General features: G+C 45.2%; 1 protein-coding gene across 1 annotated transcript; it reads left to right on the top strand.

Annotated features, from left to right (window-relative positions):
- Positions 1-4864: 4864 nt before the first annotated feature.
- Positions 4865-19813, top strand: LOC101471065 (potassium voltage-gated channel subfamily V member 1). The gene is made up of 4 exons (XM_004572135.3): positions 4865-5204; positions 10227-10553; positions 13181-13848; positions 18878-19813. Exons 2-4 carry the CDS (start codon positions 10240-10242, stop codon positions 19387-19389), a joined length of 1494 nt encoding a protein of 497 aa, XP_004572192.1. The 5' UTR covers positions 4865-5204; positions 10227-10239; the 3' UTR covers positions 19390-19813.
- The last annotated feature ends 267 nt before the right edge of the window (positions 19814-20080 follow it).

Here is a 20080-nt window from a genome sequence, read left to right as displayed (position 1 = left end):
GTTAAGAGTTTATATATTAACTCTCACAGAGTGTTTTATTTTAACTACATCGGAGTTATCTTCCAATTCATTGTAAAACTTCTGAAATTTTACAAATTCCTTTGGAAACAAACGTTTATTAAAAAGAGGCCATGTTTTTCTGAATAACCTTTGTTTTGAACTGTGCACCAGTGTACATGCTCTGACTTTCATTAGAATATTGTTTATCAAAGGGACATATGTGAGCTGGCAGTGCAAACAGCACGCTCATTACTCTTTTCTTCAGTACAATATGAACGTCCTCCCTTCATCACTTTGTGGAGCTCCAACTCCCCCCATATCCCACCTTCCCAAGCATATCCTGTGTGCAGAGTCAATAAAAGTTAATTGTGTACTAATTAATTGCAGCACAGTACAAAAAAAAAAAAGAATAATTTCTGAGTAACACGTGGTTTGTATTTTCCCAAAAGACAGTTCCAGATACGAATCCATTGCCCATATTTAAAGCCAATATCAGAACAGGTTTGTTAACATGGTGCTCTCTCAAACAACCGAAGAACACAGACAACAGTTAATGCTGAACTACATATAAAACAGTCTGTTTCATTTTGACCTAAACCGTGTGCACAAAACTCTGCAGGGATGTCGACCCACAGTCAGCGCTTCTGCTGTTTGCTACGTCGGTTTGGTGGTTTTCAGGCTTCACGTAGCATCATTATGTCAACAATCTAAACATTGTTTTAGGTGTAATTGAGCCAAAACCTGACTGAATATTCATATACAAGCTGTTTTCCAAGGCTATAGTGTTTGGCTGCAAACAACAGATTTCACCGAGCAGCGAGGCTAATGCCTTTCACGCCGCTTTGTCTCAACTCAAAAAAAGTCACAAAAGTAAAAGAAAGTAATAATAATTAAAACAATCTCAGAAAAAAATGACTTACCAAGCATGGCAGACAACTCAGAAATCTGTAGAGCAAAATGTTCTGAAACGGCTTCACTTTCGTGCTGGGGCCGGAGTCTGTGCATTTACTATTAGTGTCATAGCCCCTTTAGGAGTTCAGAGTTCAGAGGTCAAGAGTTCACGCTTCCATTGTAACGCCTCCAGATTTGATATAGAAACACTCGATTTTAACAGTATTATTTTACACCTCAGACTTACGTCTAAAGACTGTAACTGTCAAATTAAAGTACGAACACCAACATATTTAACACTTTTGAATTTGCTATGCAGGTCATTTCCAGGCCGGACACATGGTGGCGCTGTGGCAGCAGCGTCTGTGAGGCTCACAAAAGTGGAGCACGTTTTTATTCTCGGGCTCAGTCGCACTGTTGCCTAGCAACAGCAGCAGCATCTCAGAGAGAGGGGCGTCCTGTATGGAGGGTGATTAATGCCGCGTATGGCTGCACACCAGCTCGCTCTCGTTATTATCAAGTTTCACACTTTGGATGTTTGTCTTCATCTCTGTAGACGGGAACAGGGTGGTTGCTGCTCCGCCTTTTCCTCTTCACCCCACACAGTGGGCAGAGTCAACTGTCCAATCAGAATTCAAAGCAAAACTGTAAAAAACATGAATTCTGCCTGCAGGGAATGAAGTAATCAGATTACACTGCAGGCAGATTTGTTACTGACGGAAGCCTCGTGGTGTCAGAGTGAAGCACACCGAGAATGATTAAGAAATAAAACTTTATGTAAATGCCACTTTGACTTATAAAGCCAGCAAACGCGTGTGAGCCCAGCCGAGTGTTTTACACCTGAAACGGTGAGTACACATTCTTTATGCTTCGTGTTCGAGGTAGACTGTTTTTACCTATAATAATTATTTTAACACTGAATATATGAGCTGAATGCGCGAATCTAGTCTATAAACAACAAAGAGTTTCAGGGCCAAATTAAGAAAAACATAATAATGAGTCAGTGCAACAAACCGATCAGCCGTCCTGCGATACAACACCCGTCCTCTTACTGCTCCAGGCCCTCGATGACCTCACAGCTGTTCAAATCCACTGTTCCACGATTTCCTGTGTGAGCAGCTTCTGCAGTGTCTGTGCAGCGTTCTCACGCTGATCACCATCCTGCGTCTTTGAGCTGAAACACAAATCACGTTCTTCCTTTAACCATCCTGAAGTACGACCTCACAGTTTGTCCTGAAACAACAGCTGTAATCTGCACAGATCATTTGTTTTCTTCATGTTTCCATGATACTCAGTCCTGATACTCAGTCCTGATACTCAGCCATGATACTCAATCCTGATACTCAGTCCTGATACTCAGCGACGATACTCAGTCCTGATACTCAGCCATGATACTCAGCCACGATACTCAGTCCTGATACTCAGCCATGATACTCAGCCATGATATTCAGGCATGATACTCTATCCTGATACTCAGTCCTTATACTCAGCCACGATACTCAGTCCTGATACTCAGCCATGATACTCAGCCACGATACTCAGCCATGACACTCAGTCCTGATACTCAGCCATGATACTCAATCCTGATACTCAGTCCTGATACTCAGCCACGATACTCAGTCCTGATACTCAGCCATGATACTCAGCCACGATACTCAGCCATGATACTCAGTCCTGATACTCAGCCATGATACTCATCCATGATACTCAGTCCTGATACTCAGCCATGATACTCAGCCATGATACTCAATCCTGATACTTAGTCCTGATACTCAGCCACATACTCAGTCCTGATACTCAGTCATGATACTCAGCCATGATACTCAGTCCTGATACTCAGCCATGATACTCAGCCATGATACTCAGTCATGATACTCAGTCCTGATACTCAGCCATGATACTCAGCCATGATACTCAGCCACGATACTCAGTCCTGATACTCATCCATGATACTCAGCCACGATACTCAGTCCTGATACTCAGTCCTGATACTCAGTCATGATACTCAGCCATGATACTCATCCATGATACTCAGTCCTGATACTCAGTCCTGATACTCAGCCATGATACTCAGTCCTGATATTCAGCCATGATACTCAGTCCTGATATTGAGCCACGATACTCAGTCCTGATACTCAGTCCTGATACTCAGCCACGATACTCAGTCCTGATACTCAGCCACGATATTCAGCCATGATACTCAGTCCTGATATTCAGCCATGATACTCAGTCCTGATACTCAGTCCTGATACTCAGCCATGATACTCATCCATGATACTCATCCATGACACTCAGTCCTGATACTCAGCCATGATACTCAATCCTGATACTCAGTCCTGATACTCAGCCACGATACTCAGTCCTGATACTCAGCCATGATACTCAGCCACGATACTCAGCCATGATACTCAGTCCTGATACTCAGCCATGATACTCATCCATGATACTCAGTCCTGATACTCAGCCATGATACTCAGCCATGATACTCAATCCTGATACTTAGTCCTGATACTCAGCCACATACTCAGTCCTGATACTCAGTCATGATACTCAGCCATGATACTCAGTCCTGATACTCAGCCATGATACTCAGCCATGATACTCAGTCATGATACTCAGTCCTGATACTCAGCCATGATACTCAGCCATGATACTCAGCCACGATACTCAGTCCTGATACTCATCCATGATACTCAGCCACGATACTCAGTCCTGATACTCAGTCCTGATACTCAGTCATGATACTCAGCCATGATACTCATCCATGATACTCAGTCCTGATACTCAGTCCTGATACTCAGCCATGATACTCAGTCCTGATATTCAGCCATGATACTCAGTCCTGATATTGAGCCACGATACTCAGTCCTGATACTCAGTCCTGATACTCAGCCACGATACTCAGTCCTGATACTCAGCCACGATATTCAGCCATGATACTCAGTCCTGATATTCAGCCATGATACTCAGTCCTGATACTCAGTCCTGATACTCAGCCATGATACTCATCCATGATACTCATCCATGATACTCAGTCCTGATACTCAGTCCTGATACTCATCCATGATACTCAGTCCTGATACTCAGCCATGATACTCAGTCCTGATACTCAGCCATGATACTCAGTCCTGATACTCAGTCATGATACTCAGCCATGATATTCAGCCATGATACTCAGTCCTGATATTGAGCCACGATACTCAGTCCTGATACTCAGTCCTGATACTCAGCCACGATACTCAGTCCTGATACTCAGCCACGATATTCAGCCATGATACTCAGTCCTGATATTCAGCCATGATACTCAGTCCTGATACTCAGTCCTGATACTCAGCCATGATACTCATCCATGATACTCAATCCTGATACTCAGTCCTGATATTCAGCCATGATACTCAGTCCTGATACTCAGCCATGATACTCAGCCACGATATTCAGCCATGATACTCAGTCCTGATACTCAGCCATGATACTCAGTCCTGATACTCAGTCCTGATACTCAGCCATGATACTCAGCCATGATACTCAGTCCTGATACTCAGCCATGATACTCAGTCCTGATACTCAGCCATGATACTCAGCCACGATATTCAGCCATGATACTCAGTCCTGATACTCAGTCCTGATATTCAGCCATGATACTCAGTCCTGATACTCAGCCACGATACTCAGTCCTGATACTCAGCCATGATATTCAGCCATGATACTCAGTCCTGATATTCAACCATGATACTCAGTCCTGATACATAGTCCTGATACTCAGCCATGATACTCAGTCCTGATACTCAGTCCTGATACTCAGCCATGATACTCAGTCCTGATACTCAGTCCTGATACTCAGCCATGATACTCAGCCATGATACTCAGTCCTGATATTCAGCCATGATACTCAGTCCTGATACTCAGCCATGATACTCAGCCATGATACTCAGTCCTGATACTCAGTCCTGATACTCACAGCTGTGATGACCAACATCACTTTAACACTGATGCTGAAGATGTGATATCAGTCATGACTGGAATATCAGTACTTGCTTTATTCATCTTCATGCACCCTCACACGTCTGCACCGCTGCTCTCAGGGTGCTGCTTGTTTGCCACCTCATACTGCAGTGTGTCACTAAGCGGCCTCCATACCTACATCCTCAGTTTTAAAAGCACACCGCGAATCAGAGAGAGCAGAGAGCTGGAGGGAGCGCCAGGTCCTCCTGCTACAGACCTCCTCTCTGAACACCTCCTCGTCTCTGACACCAGCTGGACTTTCTCTCTGCTGTCAGCATGTGAGGACGTGGAGCTATCTTCATTTGGAGCAGGTGAGTCCGTCAGCTGAGGTGTTTTCACTGAAGCAGCTCTCAGGTGGTCTGAAAACTGTGACCTGTCATTTCTGTGCATGTGTTTTAGGACACGTCTGTAATCTGCAGCTGATGCAAAGACTCTCTCCAAACGGAGTCATCGACTCTTTGCTTAAACGAAGATTTTAAGCTTTTAATAAAAGACCCAAACTGTCACTTTAACCTGGGGGGTGGGGGTGGGGGGTGTAAACTGAGGTGTGTTTGTGTTCTCCTCAAGTCCCGGAGGGAAATGTTTCATGTTCTGCTGCTGGTTTGATCATCTTCATCATCACCGTCATCGTCTTCCTGTAAACAGGTCAGGGGCGATTCAAGCATTAGAGCTTTGGGGGTGAGAGCTGCCCAGCCAGGCAAGATAAATCATAAGATTCTTAAATTCATCAAGTCCCTCTGTGCCTGGGTCCTCGTCACAAAACATGACATCACTGTTTTGTACATTTGAACACAATTTAATCCCACATCTGTGAAAGAAAAGCAAAACACTTTTTTGAAAAGTCTGTAACAAAACCATCAAATCTGATAAAGGTTATTTAAATGCTGCTAAAGAAGAATGGATTGGAATAGAAAAATATATATGCTAACCTTAGTTACTGGGAGAATAATGAATGATGCTCATAGTAAAAAGTAAACTGACTGCGTTTTTTGGACAAAGATTCACTTTTAATGTGTGTGTATAATATAATACAGATACATAAAAAACGCTCCCAAAACAGAATAAATTATTACAAATAAAAATCTTTACTGCAGATGCTAATTTTACTAATTTAATAAGACTAATTTTGTGTTGTAAGATTTATGACTTTCATGCTTTCATAGTGGTGCTTGGGACAGCTTGACCTTTTATCAGGTGGTCCACACTGTAAAAAGTGTGAGAAACATTGATAAGTGTGTGTGTGCTTTTGGAAAACATTTAAAGCTGCTGTACAGAATCTTTGAAACAAGCTTAAAACATTTTTAGAAACAGAGCATCTGCTTCTCTTTACAGCTGCTCGCTCCACCAGGGCTGTTTGGCTCTTTCTGATAGTGAGCACATGTGATGCACGTACTGCAGCAGTCATACAGACAACTGGACGGTCCAAAGGTTGGCCGACCTGTTACTGGCTGAGGTTTTAGCAGAGCTGTGGCTGAACCACATACAAATATATCATTAATTTTAATCTCCCCGATCAATGATAATGTTATGTTGGGATGTTGTTAAAGAGGCTCAAAGTGTTTCAGCCCAGTTTGTTTAGCAGATTCTGTTTAGTAGCTTTAATACAGGGAGGACACAACTTCCAGACTGTGAGTAAAATCAGGTTTTTCTCTTTGTCAGTTTCACAGTTTCTGCCTGTCACTGCTCCCTGTCTGTTTGCTTACCTGGTTCTTCCTGACCTTGTACTTTCTCCTCACGTTCCCTCTTTCCTCTCTCCCTCTTTGGACTGACAATCGAACACAAATAGATTCAACTAGATGAAAAATTACATTAATATGAAAAAATACTAAAAATACTCCTCTCTCAGTTTAGTTTCAACCAAAAGGAAAATAACCAAACCACACGAACATCTAATAAAAGATATAAATATTGAAACAGATCCAACATTATTCTTGATTGAGGGATCATTTGATTTTACACTTTTACCTGAATGTGGCTCTTTTTTTTGAAAAAAAACTTCCTTATATCCATTATGAACCTGGCTGTCTGCACAAAAACAATGGTAAATGGCCTGTATTTGTATAGCGCTTTAGTAGTCATCCACACATTCATACACTGATGCTGGCAAGCTACATTGTAGCCACAGCCACCCTGGGGCGCACTGACATGTGTGCGCCCCAGGGTGGCCCCAAAACACACACACACACACACACACACACACACACACACACACACACACACACACACACACACACACACACACACACAACAGGAGTTATAAGGTTAATGGGCATCCAGTCAGTTAGTACCCATTTCAAACAGGACAGTGGTAACAACAGCAGGCTGCAGACAATTTTAAGTTTTAGGTTTTAAACAGGCTGTATACATTTCAATGGGAGCAACAGGACGGTCAAATGTCGCTGATTTTACTACAGAGCAGGACGGATTGTAGGGCAGCAAACATTGTAAGAAAACATGTTTCCAACACTGCAGGTTACCTGTTTTTCAGCTAAAAAGAAACATGTTCTGACTCCTACCAACTATATAAAGAGCAACTGAAGGTTAAATGCAGCTAATATGTCCTGTTTTAACCCTTGGATGCACAACCTACCAGTACTCTACCTCTGTGGGGGGTCACTCCCACTAGGTTTATATCTGGGACTCTCCACCATTTGACCTTAGAACTGAAGAAGCTTCTCGGATGAGAGGTGAAACGTCTTCAAGCAACTTAAAGAAGTCCAGACGCTTTTCTTTGCAAGCTCCTTTGACCACGATGACCTGGATGACTGAGAACCTTCACAGACATCCTACCAGTACCTACACTCTTCCACGAGTGGGGTCAAAAATGACCCCAAATAGAAACAATGCATTTTGCTATAAACGCAGTTGTTATTCTTCCAAATCTTTAAAACAAAGAGTTGTAATATTTTCATATTTGAGGTGTTCCTCATAAAACATGTTTGTGACATGAGGCACTTTGCATTTTTATTTATTTTTTCATTAATTTTAAGAAATTGCAGTTTTTGTATCACTTGTATCACTTTTGTATGCTTGCTCTGCATATACTGCAGGAGCTCGGTCTTCCCTCTGAAAGGCACAAGTTGTTCATCCACTGTAACACAGTCACTGAGGATGAATTTCTGCCTGCAGTTGACCAGGAACAGGCCCCATATGTAGCTGAAAGCTGCCACGTGGTTTGTTTTCAGTCGGTAGGCTCTGGTCCTCTTGTCATCAAAGTGCAAGACGGGCAAATATCTTTAAATCTTTGAATTGACATAGTGGCCTTGTACAATGGGTTATGCAGAGGACTCCCAAAAAGCACACCGACTGGTACATCCCAGTTCGTCTCACTTCCTGCAAGGATGGTCAATCAAATGAAGGCCAGGAGCTTATGTTTGATTACATTTTTCCACTCTTTTCCCCTGTCTGTGGCGACTCTTCGTGCCTCCATGTTTGTGCATGTCAGCACCTCTTCTATTATATTATCAGACATGAACATCTTCCATGCATTTACTGGGGAGACAGTAGTAGACCCAGGTGCAAGCCCTGGCTGACTAATTCAGAATATTGTGGCTAGAGCAGTAAGAGGGGCTCATTCTGTGTCTGACTGGCTTGTTCAGTGGGGAAGGGGGGGGGGGGGGGGGGGGGGGGGACAATACTCTGGGTCCTCTATATCTTAGATGTCAGATTCTGAGTCAATGCCTCTGACGGGCTCTTCATCCCATCCGTCCTGGATCATTTGTAGAGCCACAGGGATCCTAGCTGGCCTCATAGCGGCCGTGTTACTTTAGATATTAAAAAAAAAACATCAGAAAGGACAATGTTTGAAATGCACAGGAAACTATAAACAGGGCTGCACATAAATGGTCCACAGGTGCACATTCGCTGTCAAAATAAAAGACACGCACCAGATAAGAAGTTGGGATGCTCGTTTGCGTACATTAGATGTTCTGGAGGAGGACAGACATTTGTTCAGAACTCTTAAAGATGTCGAAGAAGCAAGCTCCGTAAGCAATTACTTTGGTGTTCCTCCACCGCAAAAGAAGCGCGTATTCTCTGAATACTTTTATTTTGACAGCGAATGTGCACCTGCAGACCACTTATGTGCAGCCCTGACTATAAATCATGTATGTTACTGTGTAAAAATTAATTCTTGATCCATCAGAAGTGTAAGTGGGTCAGTCAGAGATGCTAGGAATGAAAGTTTCATAGAAGATTCCAGAGGAACTGCTTGGGGTCATTTCTGACCCCACTTGTGGAAGAGTGGGGTAGTGATACAAAAACTGCATTTTTTATAAATTAATGAAAAAAAATGCAAATGGCCTCATGTTACACACATATTTTATGAGGAATACCTGGAATATGAATATATTACAACTTTGCATTTTAAAGATTTCGAAGAAAAACAACCTGTGGGGTCATTTTTGACCCCACATGTGCATCTAAGGGTTGAGGCAGGCACTAACACCTCCGCTCCGCTGCGTCTCAGCCACCATCGCTCTGGCAGCAACGGTGCTGGAGCCAGAGCAGGGGAGAGCTGGAACAAACCATTTTAGGAGGGGGGGGGGGGGTTATCTATACATTTGTTGTTAAAATGTGTCGACACTCGACCCCCTGCTGTTCTCAGGCTTCACAGCCAATACTGTCAAACAGGAAGTGAGTTTACGTCCACACATCAGAGAGTCCACTGGGACGCTTCATTAGTGATTCACACGTCTGAGCCAACCACACCCAGCAGCGCTTTCAGGTGGTGGACAGCACCTCGCTCTCTCCTCGTGGAACATTCAGAGTAAGAATGACAAATTTGGACAGAGACACCACAGAAAAAGGAATGAATGGTGACAGGAAGAGATTCATCAGATTACTTAGGACTGCTCGCTGCGATATTTCCATACAGCGCAGATCTGCTTCATGCTTTCAGCCTGATTCTCTTCTCTCTGATTCGTCCATGCTGCCGGCGCACGTACTTAGCATCCTCCCCTCAACACATAACAGAGTCTCATCTGCATACAGCGACACGTCTCGTTCCTTTCTTCCAGCTCCTGCTCTCCGTTCTTAGTAACAAAAGAGTAATTGGGTGTTTACGGGTACAGAGAAAGGTTTTTGGGGACTGACTCGCTGCTTTCTTTAACAATCACATCCTCTCTCGATGCTCCAGCAGCAGGATTAAAGTTGCTCATGTTTATTCAGCAGTTTCTACTCATAAACACGTCAATGCTTCCTGACAGGAGCCGATTCCACCAGTCAGCAGTGTTGTTGAGGATTTAAGCGTAAACAACAACCAGGCCGCTGTATGCATGTCAGTGTGCCCCCTGTTGGCCAAATGCTGTCTTCTCACCCCTGTGCTCCTCCAGCTCCTCCTCCACCATGAGCGTCTTCTCCAGTTCGATGGCTGGTCTGGGGTCGGAGGTGTGTGGCGACACCGCCTCCCTGGTCTCTTTGGAGTCAAGCGTTTTCCTCAGCGAGCGGACGGCGTCCTGCGTCAGCGACACACTCAACTTCTTCATCATCAACGTTGGCGGGAGTCGCTACATGCTGTCGCAGGATCTGCTGGCGTCCTACCCGGAGACCCGGCTGGGGAAACTGGCCTGCTGCAGCCGAGACTCGGCGCTGGAGCTCTGCGACGATGCCGACTTCCTGGAGAACGAATTCTTCTTTGACAGGAACTCCCAGGCTTTCCAGTAGGTGGCGCTCTTTCTCCTTGCAGAGACAACGAGTTTAAAGTTAAAGTTTAAAGTTAATGTGCTTGTGCTGGCCTGCCTGTAGCTGCTGTAGACACGGCGCTGATGACTCGTAAAATTAAAAACTAAATGTAAGAGCACTCAGAGCTGCAGACTTTATAGGTTTCTATTTTTTATTAGTTTTTATTTAAATAAATTATTTGAGGGTTTTTTAGCTTCCAGAGTTGGTTTGAGTTCAGCGTTTTTGTTTTCATCATGTGGCCGGGATTTCAGATTACCATGACAACACCATCAACACACAGGCAGATTTTTAGGTGTTGTTGTCTGTTTTTATATTTTTATGACATCTGATTTAAAATTCGATCGCATTTCTTCCCTTTTATCTTTGCCATCGCTCAGAGGAAGCTTCACTTCACACCTGGCGGTCTATGTTCAGGTGACCTCTGTTCAGATTAGTAAGGGTGAAGAAGTGAAGAGTGAGCATGCTCAGTCGGCTCAGTTTTCTGCAGTAAAATAGCAGGGTCACGTCCGGCACGCTGACGGCAAGCATCGTGCCTTGATCGGGCGCGCTCAGACGGTGACGGGCTCTGAACACGGGAAAATAAAGTTTCCTTCTGTCTTTTCTTCTTCTTGTTTCATGACATCTGATTTAAAGTAGAGATGGCACGATACCACTTTTTTATGTCCGATACTGATATCATAAATTTGGATATCGGCTGATACCGATATGAATCCGATATAGTGTTTTTAATCAATAAAACTGTTTTTTTAATATCTTACTGCATTTTGTATAAGTTCATACTCAAGTTTAAATAAACAAAACACTAAAGCTATTCTGTTATACCTGTATGCAAAAAATACACTGCACCCAAAATATTTCACAGTTCAGCAAAACTGATCAATCTAATAAACTTAAACCTGCTCCATCCTCCCTGTTCTGGTATTTTAAAGAGAACTTAGCAGAAATATTAAGCAACCTAACTAATAGGGCTGCAAACTCCCAGCAAAAAAAAAAAAAAAATAGGGAACCTCCCACCCTCCACCTCATGATGCTTAATCGATGTAATCAACTTTAATTTGATGCAGGGTGGAAAAAAATGCACAGAAATAAATTATTTTTCAAGAATAATTAAATAGATTCAACATCTTTCTTCAACAAAACTGCAGACTGCACAGATGGTTCCCAAAGGAAAAAGTACTACAGCTTACTAGGGTATATTAGACTTAATAGTTACTATATACAGTAATGGACTTCTATACATTTTACATCAGATTCAAACTTTGGTTGTAAGATTCAGATAATTATTTATTAAAAGCCGACATTTTAAATGAGAATAAGAAAGAAAAGTATGTCTTTGTGCCCCCTCTTCCCTGTTAATGCCCTATCGGCCCCCCTGGCTAAACTTTGCTAGATCCGCCCCTGCACAGTTACCAGCCGTCAGCTGCGTAGAAAAGGATCCTCGAGTAGAAAGTAATAATAAATAAATTCTAACAACAGCTGATCAAGCTTAAACGTGCTGCTGTTGTTCAGCCGCTGGTTTCCTCTTTCTGCTGCAAAGTGGGCCAAAAACAAACAAGAGAGATGATCAGCTGATCATTGATCATGATTGAAGCAGCAACAGGAGAGGGAGGGGGAGGCAGTCGCTCCATATATATCAGTTGTTAAGCTTAACGCTGGAATGCTTTACAAACATTCAGAGATGAACTTACTTCTCTCGGGGATGAAATGCTGGTTTGGTAGCGAGGCTACAAATACACAAAGCCGCTCGATCACGTGACCACACTGCTCCCACGTGCTACGGTTATGAGCTGAGTTACGCTGTATTGCAAGTTTTGTGAGGTGCTTTTCTGATATTTAATGGATCGAATTACATTTTTTATTTCTCTCCGTTATCCGATCCAGTAATTTAGGTCAGTATCGGACCGATACTGATAGGTAATATCGGATCAGTCCATCTCTAATTTAAACCAAATAAATTTGAAGGTTTATGAACATATACTGTGATATCCAGCAGGGGGCGGCTCCTCTGATTGGACAGAAGTCTCTGACGAGGTGTTCCTCCTGCTCAGCTGATCTCTGAGCTCAGTCCTTCCGTCCTGATGGGTTTCTGGTCTCAGTCTGACTGAAGTCCCTTTAGCGGGACTTCCTGTCTACTTCTGCGGTCGCTACCACATGACTCTGTCCTGGTTTTTAGTTTAATCCACCTTTCGTTCATCACGCCAATATGGTGAGATTTCACTAACATAAGAGACATGGCGGCGGTCGTGTTCACCTTATAAATTTTATTTTGGCTCCATGAACAGGTGACGATTAGAGGACTTTGGTTTATCTCAGATGAAGGACGCCAAGGCTCTTTCAAGCCACAAGGACGGACGTCACTGAGCCCAGAGATCGGCTAAGCAGGGGGATCACCTCCTCGTAGACTTCTGTCCAATCAGGCTTCAGAGGAGTCGCCCCCTGCTGGACTTTAGAAGGATGCAGGAGAACAGCACTGAAGCCTGGCAGGTCTCTGCTTGGACCGTCACCCTGAACTGCTCTGATCCAGACTCTGGATGTTTGTTTGGACTGTTTCTTCAGTCAGAGTCGTGCAGACTGAGCTCACCTGTGTCTTTGTGTTTGTCCACAGGTACGTGATGAACTACTACCAGACGGGTCACCTGCACGTCATGGAGGAGCTGTGTGAGATCTCCTTCCTGCAGGAGATCGAGTACTGGGGCATCGACGAGCTCTGCATCAACCCCTGCTGCCGTGAGCGCTACTACCGCCGCAAGGAGCAGAAGGAAAGCCTCGAGGTACAACGGGAGCTCGATGCCGACGATGGGGATGAGGACTTTGCAGGCGTCGCCTGCCCAGGCACTCGCCGCCGCCTCTGGGACGTCCTTGAGAAACCCGAGTCATCGCGCGCTGCTCGGACCTTTGGCTCGCTCTCGATGTTCTTCGTGGTGTTGTCGGTTATCAACATGGTGCTCATCTCGCTGGACTTAGGTGAGGACTTTGGAGTGGGCGGCCTCGGCATCGGCGCTCCGCTGCTCTTCGACGCCCTGGAATACGTGTGTGTCGTGTGGTTCACGATCGAGCTGGTGCTTCGGTTCCTCTGCGTTAGGGACAAGTGCCGATTCAGTCGGAGCATTCCCAACGTGATCGATCTGCTCGCCATCCTCCCGTTCTACGTGACACTGGCGGTGGAGAACCTCCACGGAGGATCCACTGAGCTGGAGAACATGGGCCGTGTGGTGCAGGTGCTCCGCCTCCTGAGGTCGCTCCGCATGCTGAAGCTGGGCCGGCACTTGACAGGTAAAAACTCCTCATACCTCTTATTAACCTCTGTCTCTCTTCCACAGCATGTCTTTATCCTGTCTTCCTTCTCTCACCCCAACCAATCACAGCAGATGGCCCCGCCCCTCCCTGAGCCTGGTTCTGCTGGAGGTTTCTTCCTGTTAAAAGGGAGTTTTTCCTTCCCACTGTCGCCAAAGTGCTGCTCAATCGGGGTCATATGATTGCTGGGTTTTCTTCAGACACCTTTCAGATTCAAATACTCTAAGAAAGGATCAGTCTCACTGACTCTTATCACATTTCCAGCTGCTCTGTCTTTTCTTTAAACTCAAATATCTTAACAAAGGAGAAGTGAAACGTGTTGGATGTATTCCAGCCGGTCAATGATAATTGTTAATGAGTTACTTTAAAGGCTTTCCTGCTCTGCATGTGCATCGCAGCAGCACTAGTTATCTTTAGGTTTTAGCACAAAATACCACATCAGCACCTGAAAGCCTTCATTTGCACTGTTTATGAGACAGTGGTGAGGGTGCGTATGAGTGACAGCTGGGATAAAGGTGGAGGTGGGAGTACATCAGGGATCTGCTCTGAGGCCCTTCCTGTTTGCAGATGATGTCAGGCAGGAGTCTTTATGATCTCCAGTGAGAGCTTAGAGCAGGTGGAGGTCTGCTCTGCAGAGGTGGAGGTGAGCCTGGAGAGAAAAGGAATGAAAGTTGTAGAAGATGAAACAATCCATGTGTGCGAATGAGAGAGAGGCAGGTGAACATGCTGGAGCAGAGGATGAGTTTAAATACCTGGGCTCAACCGTCTACAGAGAGGTGACGAAGAGAGTGCAGGCAGGTGGAGCGGGTGGAGGCAAGTGTGACAGAAGGACACCGTGAAAAGGGAAGGTCAAAGGATGAAGGTGAGACCTGCTGTGATGGGTGGAGCCGAGCTGAAGGTGTTCAGGTGTTCAGTGAGCAGGCTGGACGTGAGGGACGGCTCAGAGTCAGAGAGGCTGAGATGGTCTGAGCTGCAGGCAGGTGGAGGTTCATGGATGTAGTGAAGGAGGATGTGCAGAGGGTTGGAGTGTGAAATCAGTTCCTGTAAAAGTAGGTGTGAGATCAGACTCGCCTGAAATGGCAGTTTTATTAGAGCGCTGCATGTGACGGATTTAAGACATGATGCAAAGATCCGGGGAGAGAAGAAGAAATGGAAATCCTGTCAGAGCGAAGCCGCTGCTGTGAGATTACAGCCGGGAGGTTCTCCGAGGACAACAAAGACCAGAATATATATAGATTCTCATCCTGGCGAATGAGCGAGGAAGTATGATTACGTGAGCCCGAGTGTGTCAGGCTGACGTACGAGCGCTTTGATCTGAGTGATTTGGGGAAGGCTGATCATCCCTGGACTCAGCTCATGAATAATAAAAGGAAAAGGCAGAGGGAGGAACTTTAATCATCTTAAACTATTGAAATAAATAATACAGAGAAAAGGCAAAGACTGAAGTCGGGCTGTAAAACTGAGAGAAAAATAGGTTACAAGTGTAATCTGCAGGTATAACAGCTGAGGGTGACTAACGGTCTGCTGCACAAACACACTCACTGAGCACATCACACGCCAGAGTCCTGAAGAGGCTTCATCTCCTGTGACCTAAAAACGATCGGGAACCACCGAGGGAACTAAAGATCAGGACTGAAGATCCAACAATATCACCAGGATCTCCAAACCCTGACGTTGTGAAATGAACATTCCAGAAAGCTTTTTATATATATATATATTTTTACCATATATGTGTATATATACATATATATGGTAAAAATATATATACATACATATATATATATATATATATATATATATATATGTATGTACAGTGGGGCAAAAAAGTATTTAGTCAGCCACCGATTGTGCAAGTTCCCCCACTTAAAATGATGACAGAGGTCAGTAATTTGCACCAGAGGTACACTTCAACTGTGAGAGACAGAATGTGAAAAAAAAATCCATGAATCCACATGGTAGGATTTGTAAAGAATTTATTCGTAAATCAGGGTGGAAAATAAGTATTTGGTCAATAACAAAAATACAACTCAATACTTTGTAACATAACCTTTGTTGGCAATAACAGAGGTCAAACGTTTACTATAGGTCTTTTCCAGGTTTGCACACACAGTAGCTGGTATTTTGGCCCATTCCTCCATGCAGATCTTCTCGAGAGCAGTGATGTTTTGGGGCTGTCGCCGAGCAACACGGACTTTCAACTCCCGCCACAGATTTTCTATGGGGTTGAGGTCTGGAGACTGGCTAGGCCACTCCAGGACTTTCAAATGCTTCTTACGGAGCCACTCCTTTGTTGCCCGGCCGGTGTGTTTTGGATCATTGTCATGTTGGAAGACCCAGCCTCGTTTCATCTTCAAAGTTCTCACTGATGGAAGGAGGTTCTGGCTCAAAATCTCACGATACATGGCCCCATTCATTCTGTCCTTAACACGGATCAGTCGTCCTGTCCCCTTGGCAGAAAAACAGCCCCATAGCATGATGTTTCCACCCCCATGCTTCACAGTAGGTATGGTGTTCTTGGGATGCAACTCAGTATTCTTCTTCCTCCAAACACGACGAGTTGAGTTTATACCAAAAAGTTCTACTTTGGTTTCATCTGACCACATGACATTCTCCCAATCCTCTGCTGTATCATCCATGTGCTCTCTGGCAAACTTCAGACAGGCCTGGACATGCACTGGCTTCAGCAGCGGAACACGTCTGGCACTGCGGGATTTGATTCCCTGCCGTTGTAGTGTGTTACTGATGGTGACTTTTGTTACTTTGGTCCCAGCTCTCTGCAGGTCATTCACCAGGTCCCCCCGTGTGGTTCTGGGATCTTTGCTCACCGTTCTCATGATCATTTTGACCCCACGGGATGAGATCTTGCGTGGAGCCCCAGATGGAGGGAGATTATCAGTGGTCTTGTATGTCTTCCATTTTCTGATGATTGCTCCCACAGTTGATTTTTTTCACACCAAGCTGCTTGCCTATTGTAGATTCACTCTTCCCAGTCTGGTGCAGGTCTACAATACTTTTCCTGGTGTCCTTCGAAAGCTCTTTGGTCTTGGCCATGGCGGAGTTTGGAGTCTGACTGTTTGAGGCTGTGGACAGGTGTCTTTTATACAGATGATGAGTTCAAACAGGTGCCATTCATACAGGTAACGAGTGGGGGACAGAAAAGCTTCTTACAGAAGACGTTACAGGTCTGTGAGAGCCAGAGATTTTCCTTGTTTGAGGTGACCAAATACTTATTTTCCACCCTGATGTACGAATAAATTCTTTACAAATCCTACCATGTGAATTCATGGATTTTTTTTTCACATTCTGTCTCTCACAGTTGAAGTGTACCTCTGGTGCAAATTACTGACCTCTGTCATCATTTTAAGTGGGTTAACTTGCACAATCGGTGGCTGACTAAATACTTTTTTGCCCCACTGTATGTATACGTAAATATATATATATATATATATATATATATATATATATATATATATATATATATATATATATATATATATATATACACGAACGAACGAACATCCAAGAATACATTGGGAAGATGGCCCCAACTGACCGAGTGCTCAGTGAATACCTCAGGCAGCAGAAACCCAAGAAAGAGGAGGGAGACGAGGAACCACCATGGAAGGACAGGCCCCTACACGGTATGTACCACCGGCAGATAGAGGAGGTGGCTGATATCCAGAAATCCTACCAGTGGCTGGACAAAGCTGGACTGAAAGACAGCACAGAGGCACTAATCATGGCAGCACAAGAACAAGCTCTGAGCACAAGATCCATAGAGGCTGGGGTCTATCACACCAGGCAAGACCCCAGGTGCAGGCTGTGTAAAGATGCCCCAGAGACAATCCAGCACATAACAGCAGGGTGCAAGATGCTAGCAGGCAAGGCATACATGGAACGCCATAACCAAGTGGCCGGCATAGTGTACAGGAACATCTGTGCCGAGTATAACCTGGAAGTCCCGAGGTCAAAATGGGAGATGCCCCCAAGGGTGGTGGAGAATGACCGAGCTAAGATCCTGTGGGACTTCCAGATACAGACGGACAAAATGGTGGTGGCTAACCAACCGGACATAGTGGTGGTAGACAAACAGAAGAAGACGGCCGTAGTGATCGATGTAGCGGTTCCCAATGACAGCAATATCAGGAAGAAGGAACACGAGAGGATGTGGAGGGTGAAGGTAACGGTGGTCCCCGTGGTAATCGGAGCACTAGGTGCGGTGACTCCCAAGCTAGGCGAGTGGCTCCAGCAGATCCCGGGAACAACATCGGAGATCTCTGTCCAGAAGAGCGCAGTCCTGGGAACAGCTAAGATACTGCGCAGGACCCTCAAGCTCCCAGGCCTCTGGTAGAGGACCCGAGCTTGAAGGATAAACCGCCCGCAGGGGGCGTGCTGGGTGTTTTTTTTATACCTATATATATATATATATATATGTATATATACATACATATATATATATATAGGAGGAGTTTGCACATTCTTCCCGTGTTTGTGTGGGTTCTCCCCGGGTTCTCCAGTTTCGTCCCACAGTCCAAAGACATGCTCTTTGTGGGGACAGGTGAATTGAAAAATCTAAATTGCCCATAGGTGTGAATGTGGGAGTGAATGGTTGTCTGTCACTGTGACAGACTGGCGACCTGTCCAGGGTGTACCCCGCCTCTCACCCTATGACAGCTGGGATAGGCTCCAGCACCCCCCGCGACCCTGAAAAGGATAAGCGGGAGCGAATGGATGGATGAATTGTCACATTACATATATATTCAAAGAACCATAACAACTTGCCTTGAGGATCTTTATATTGTGAGGTAGGCCCTGCAATAATCCAGAGAATCAGACTTTGGCGACAGCGGGAAGGAAAAACTCGCTTGGAACAGGAAGAAACGTGCAGCAGAACCAAGCTCAGGAAGGGAGCTGTTGGGTTAGGGGGAGGAAGTCGTGAGAAAACAGGATCAATAATAGTAAGAGGTGTATAAACGCCGTCTGTGACCTCCGTCTCTCTTCCTTCCAGGTTTGAAGTCTCTCGGTATGACCATCGCGCAGTGCTACGAGGAGGTCGGCCTTCTGCTCCTCTTCCTCGGTGTGGGCATCTCCATCTTCGCGACCGCAGTCTTCGCCCTGGAGCACGACCTTCCTGCCACCACCTTCACCAGCGTTCCCACCGCCTGGTGGTGGGCGACCACGTCTATGACCACGGTGGGCTACGGGGACGTGCGGCCCGACACGGCGGTGGGTAAGGTGCTCGCCTTCCTCTGCATCCTGTCTGGGATCCTAATCCTGGCGCTCCCCATCGCCATCATCAACGACCGCTTCTCTGCCTGCTACTTCACCCTGAAGGTGAAGGAGGCAGCGATACGACACGGCGAGATGCTGAAGCGGCTGGCCCGTGGCTCGGTGGGGGAGGCGGGGCCGGGCGTGAACCTGAGGGACGCCTATGCCCGGAGTGTGCTGGAGATGATGAGGCTGCACGGGCGGGAGAGGGCGAGCACTAGAAGCAGCGGGGGCGATGAGCTATGGTGGTAGCAAGAACAGCCCCGCCCCTATGACCTCTGACCCCTCTGAGAAACGCACACACGATGACCCCAGCAGCAGCACGCTGTACATTCGGTGTGTCACGTATGTGTCCAGCAGCAGCGTGTTCCCGTTTAACTCATGAATTTATTTACAAAACACATTTTCTCTCTGAACATTAGTCCCGCCCCCAAAATAAAGCAGGTGGCGCAGATGTCTTCCTGATGCGCAGTGGGTGTAACTCTGCAAGTCTGAACAATACTCAGATGAGCGCACTCAGGCTTGTTCTGATTGGCTGTTGGGTTTGTCTTACACGTCTCAGATGTCTAACATTAAATCTGTGCTTTGATCTTAAGCTACATTCACACGTTTCCCTCAGAGGCAATGAACGTTGTGTTCAATCATCATCGTCACGATCAATAAAGCTTTATTCAAGGATGGTTTGTGATTCATTTCTGTCATGGTGTCGATGTGGAAGGTAAATAAAATACAGACTCGGGGGGAGGAGATTAACTGAAAGCTAGCCATCATTATAAAATTACTCATTACTAACGAACATTAGTATATCATCATCATCATCATTATTATTATGTCATCAGCTGTTATTATAATGTTATTACACTAATATTATTATGTCATTCAATTCAGCCATCTTCAGCAAACACTTCTGCTTCTACACCTCTTTTCAGCTCATCTTTTTGCT

Source organism: Maylandia zebra, linkage group LG11 (genome assembly GCF_041146795.1).
Source record: "Maylandia zebra isolate NMK-2024a linkage group LG11, Mzebra_GT3a, whole genome shotgun sequence".
NCBI classification, from domain to species: domain Eukaryota; kingdom Metazoa; phylum Chordata; class Actinopteri; order Cichliformes; family Cichlidae; genus Maylandia; species Maylandia zebra.
Note: the sequence above shows the minus strand (reverse complement) of the source record. Positions and strands in the feature narration are given on the sequence as shown.

Bases quoted from the DNA above. Each gene is read 5' to 3' on its own strand.
- LOC101471065 (XM_004572135.3), top strand. From the start codon at position 10,240: ATGAGCGTCTTCTCCAGTTCGATGGCTGGTCTGGGGTCGGAGGTGTGT. The intron at 10,554-13,180 runs GTAGGTGGCGCT...GTTTGTCCACAG, and splicing joins AGGAACTCCCAGGCTTTCCA to GTACGTGATGAACTACTACC. The intron at 13,849-18,877 runs GTAAAAACTCCT...TCTTCCTTCCAG, and splicing joins GCTGGGCCGGCACTTGACAG to GTTTGAAGTCTCTCGGTATG.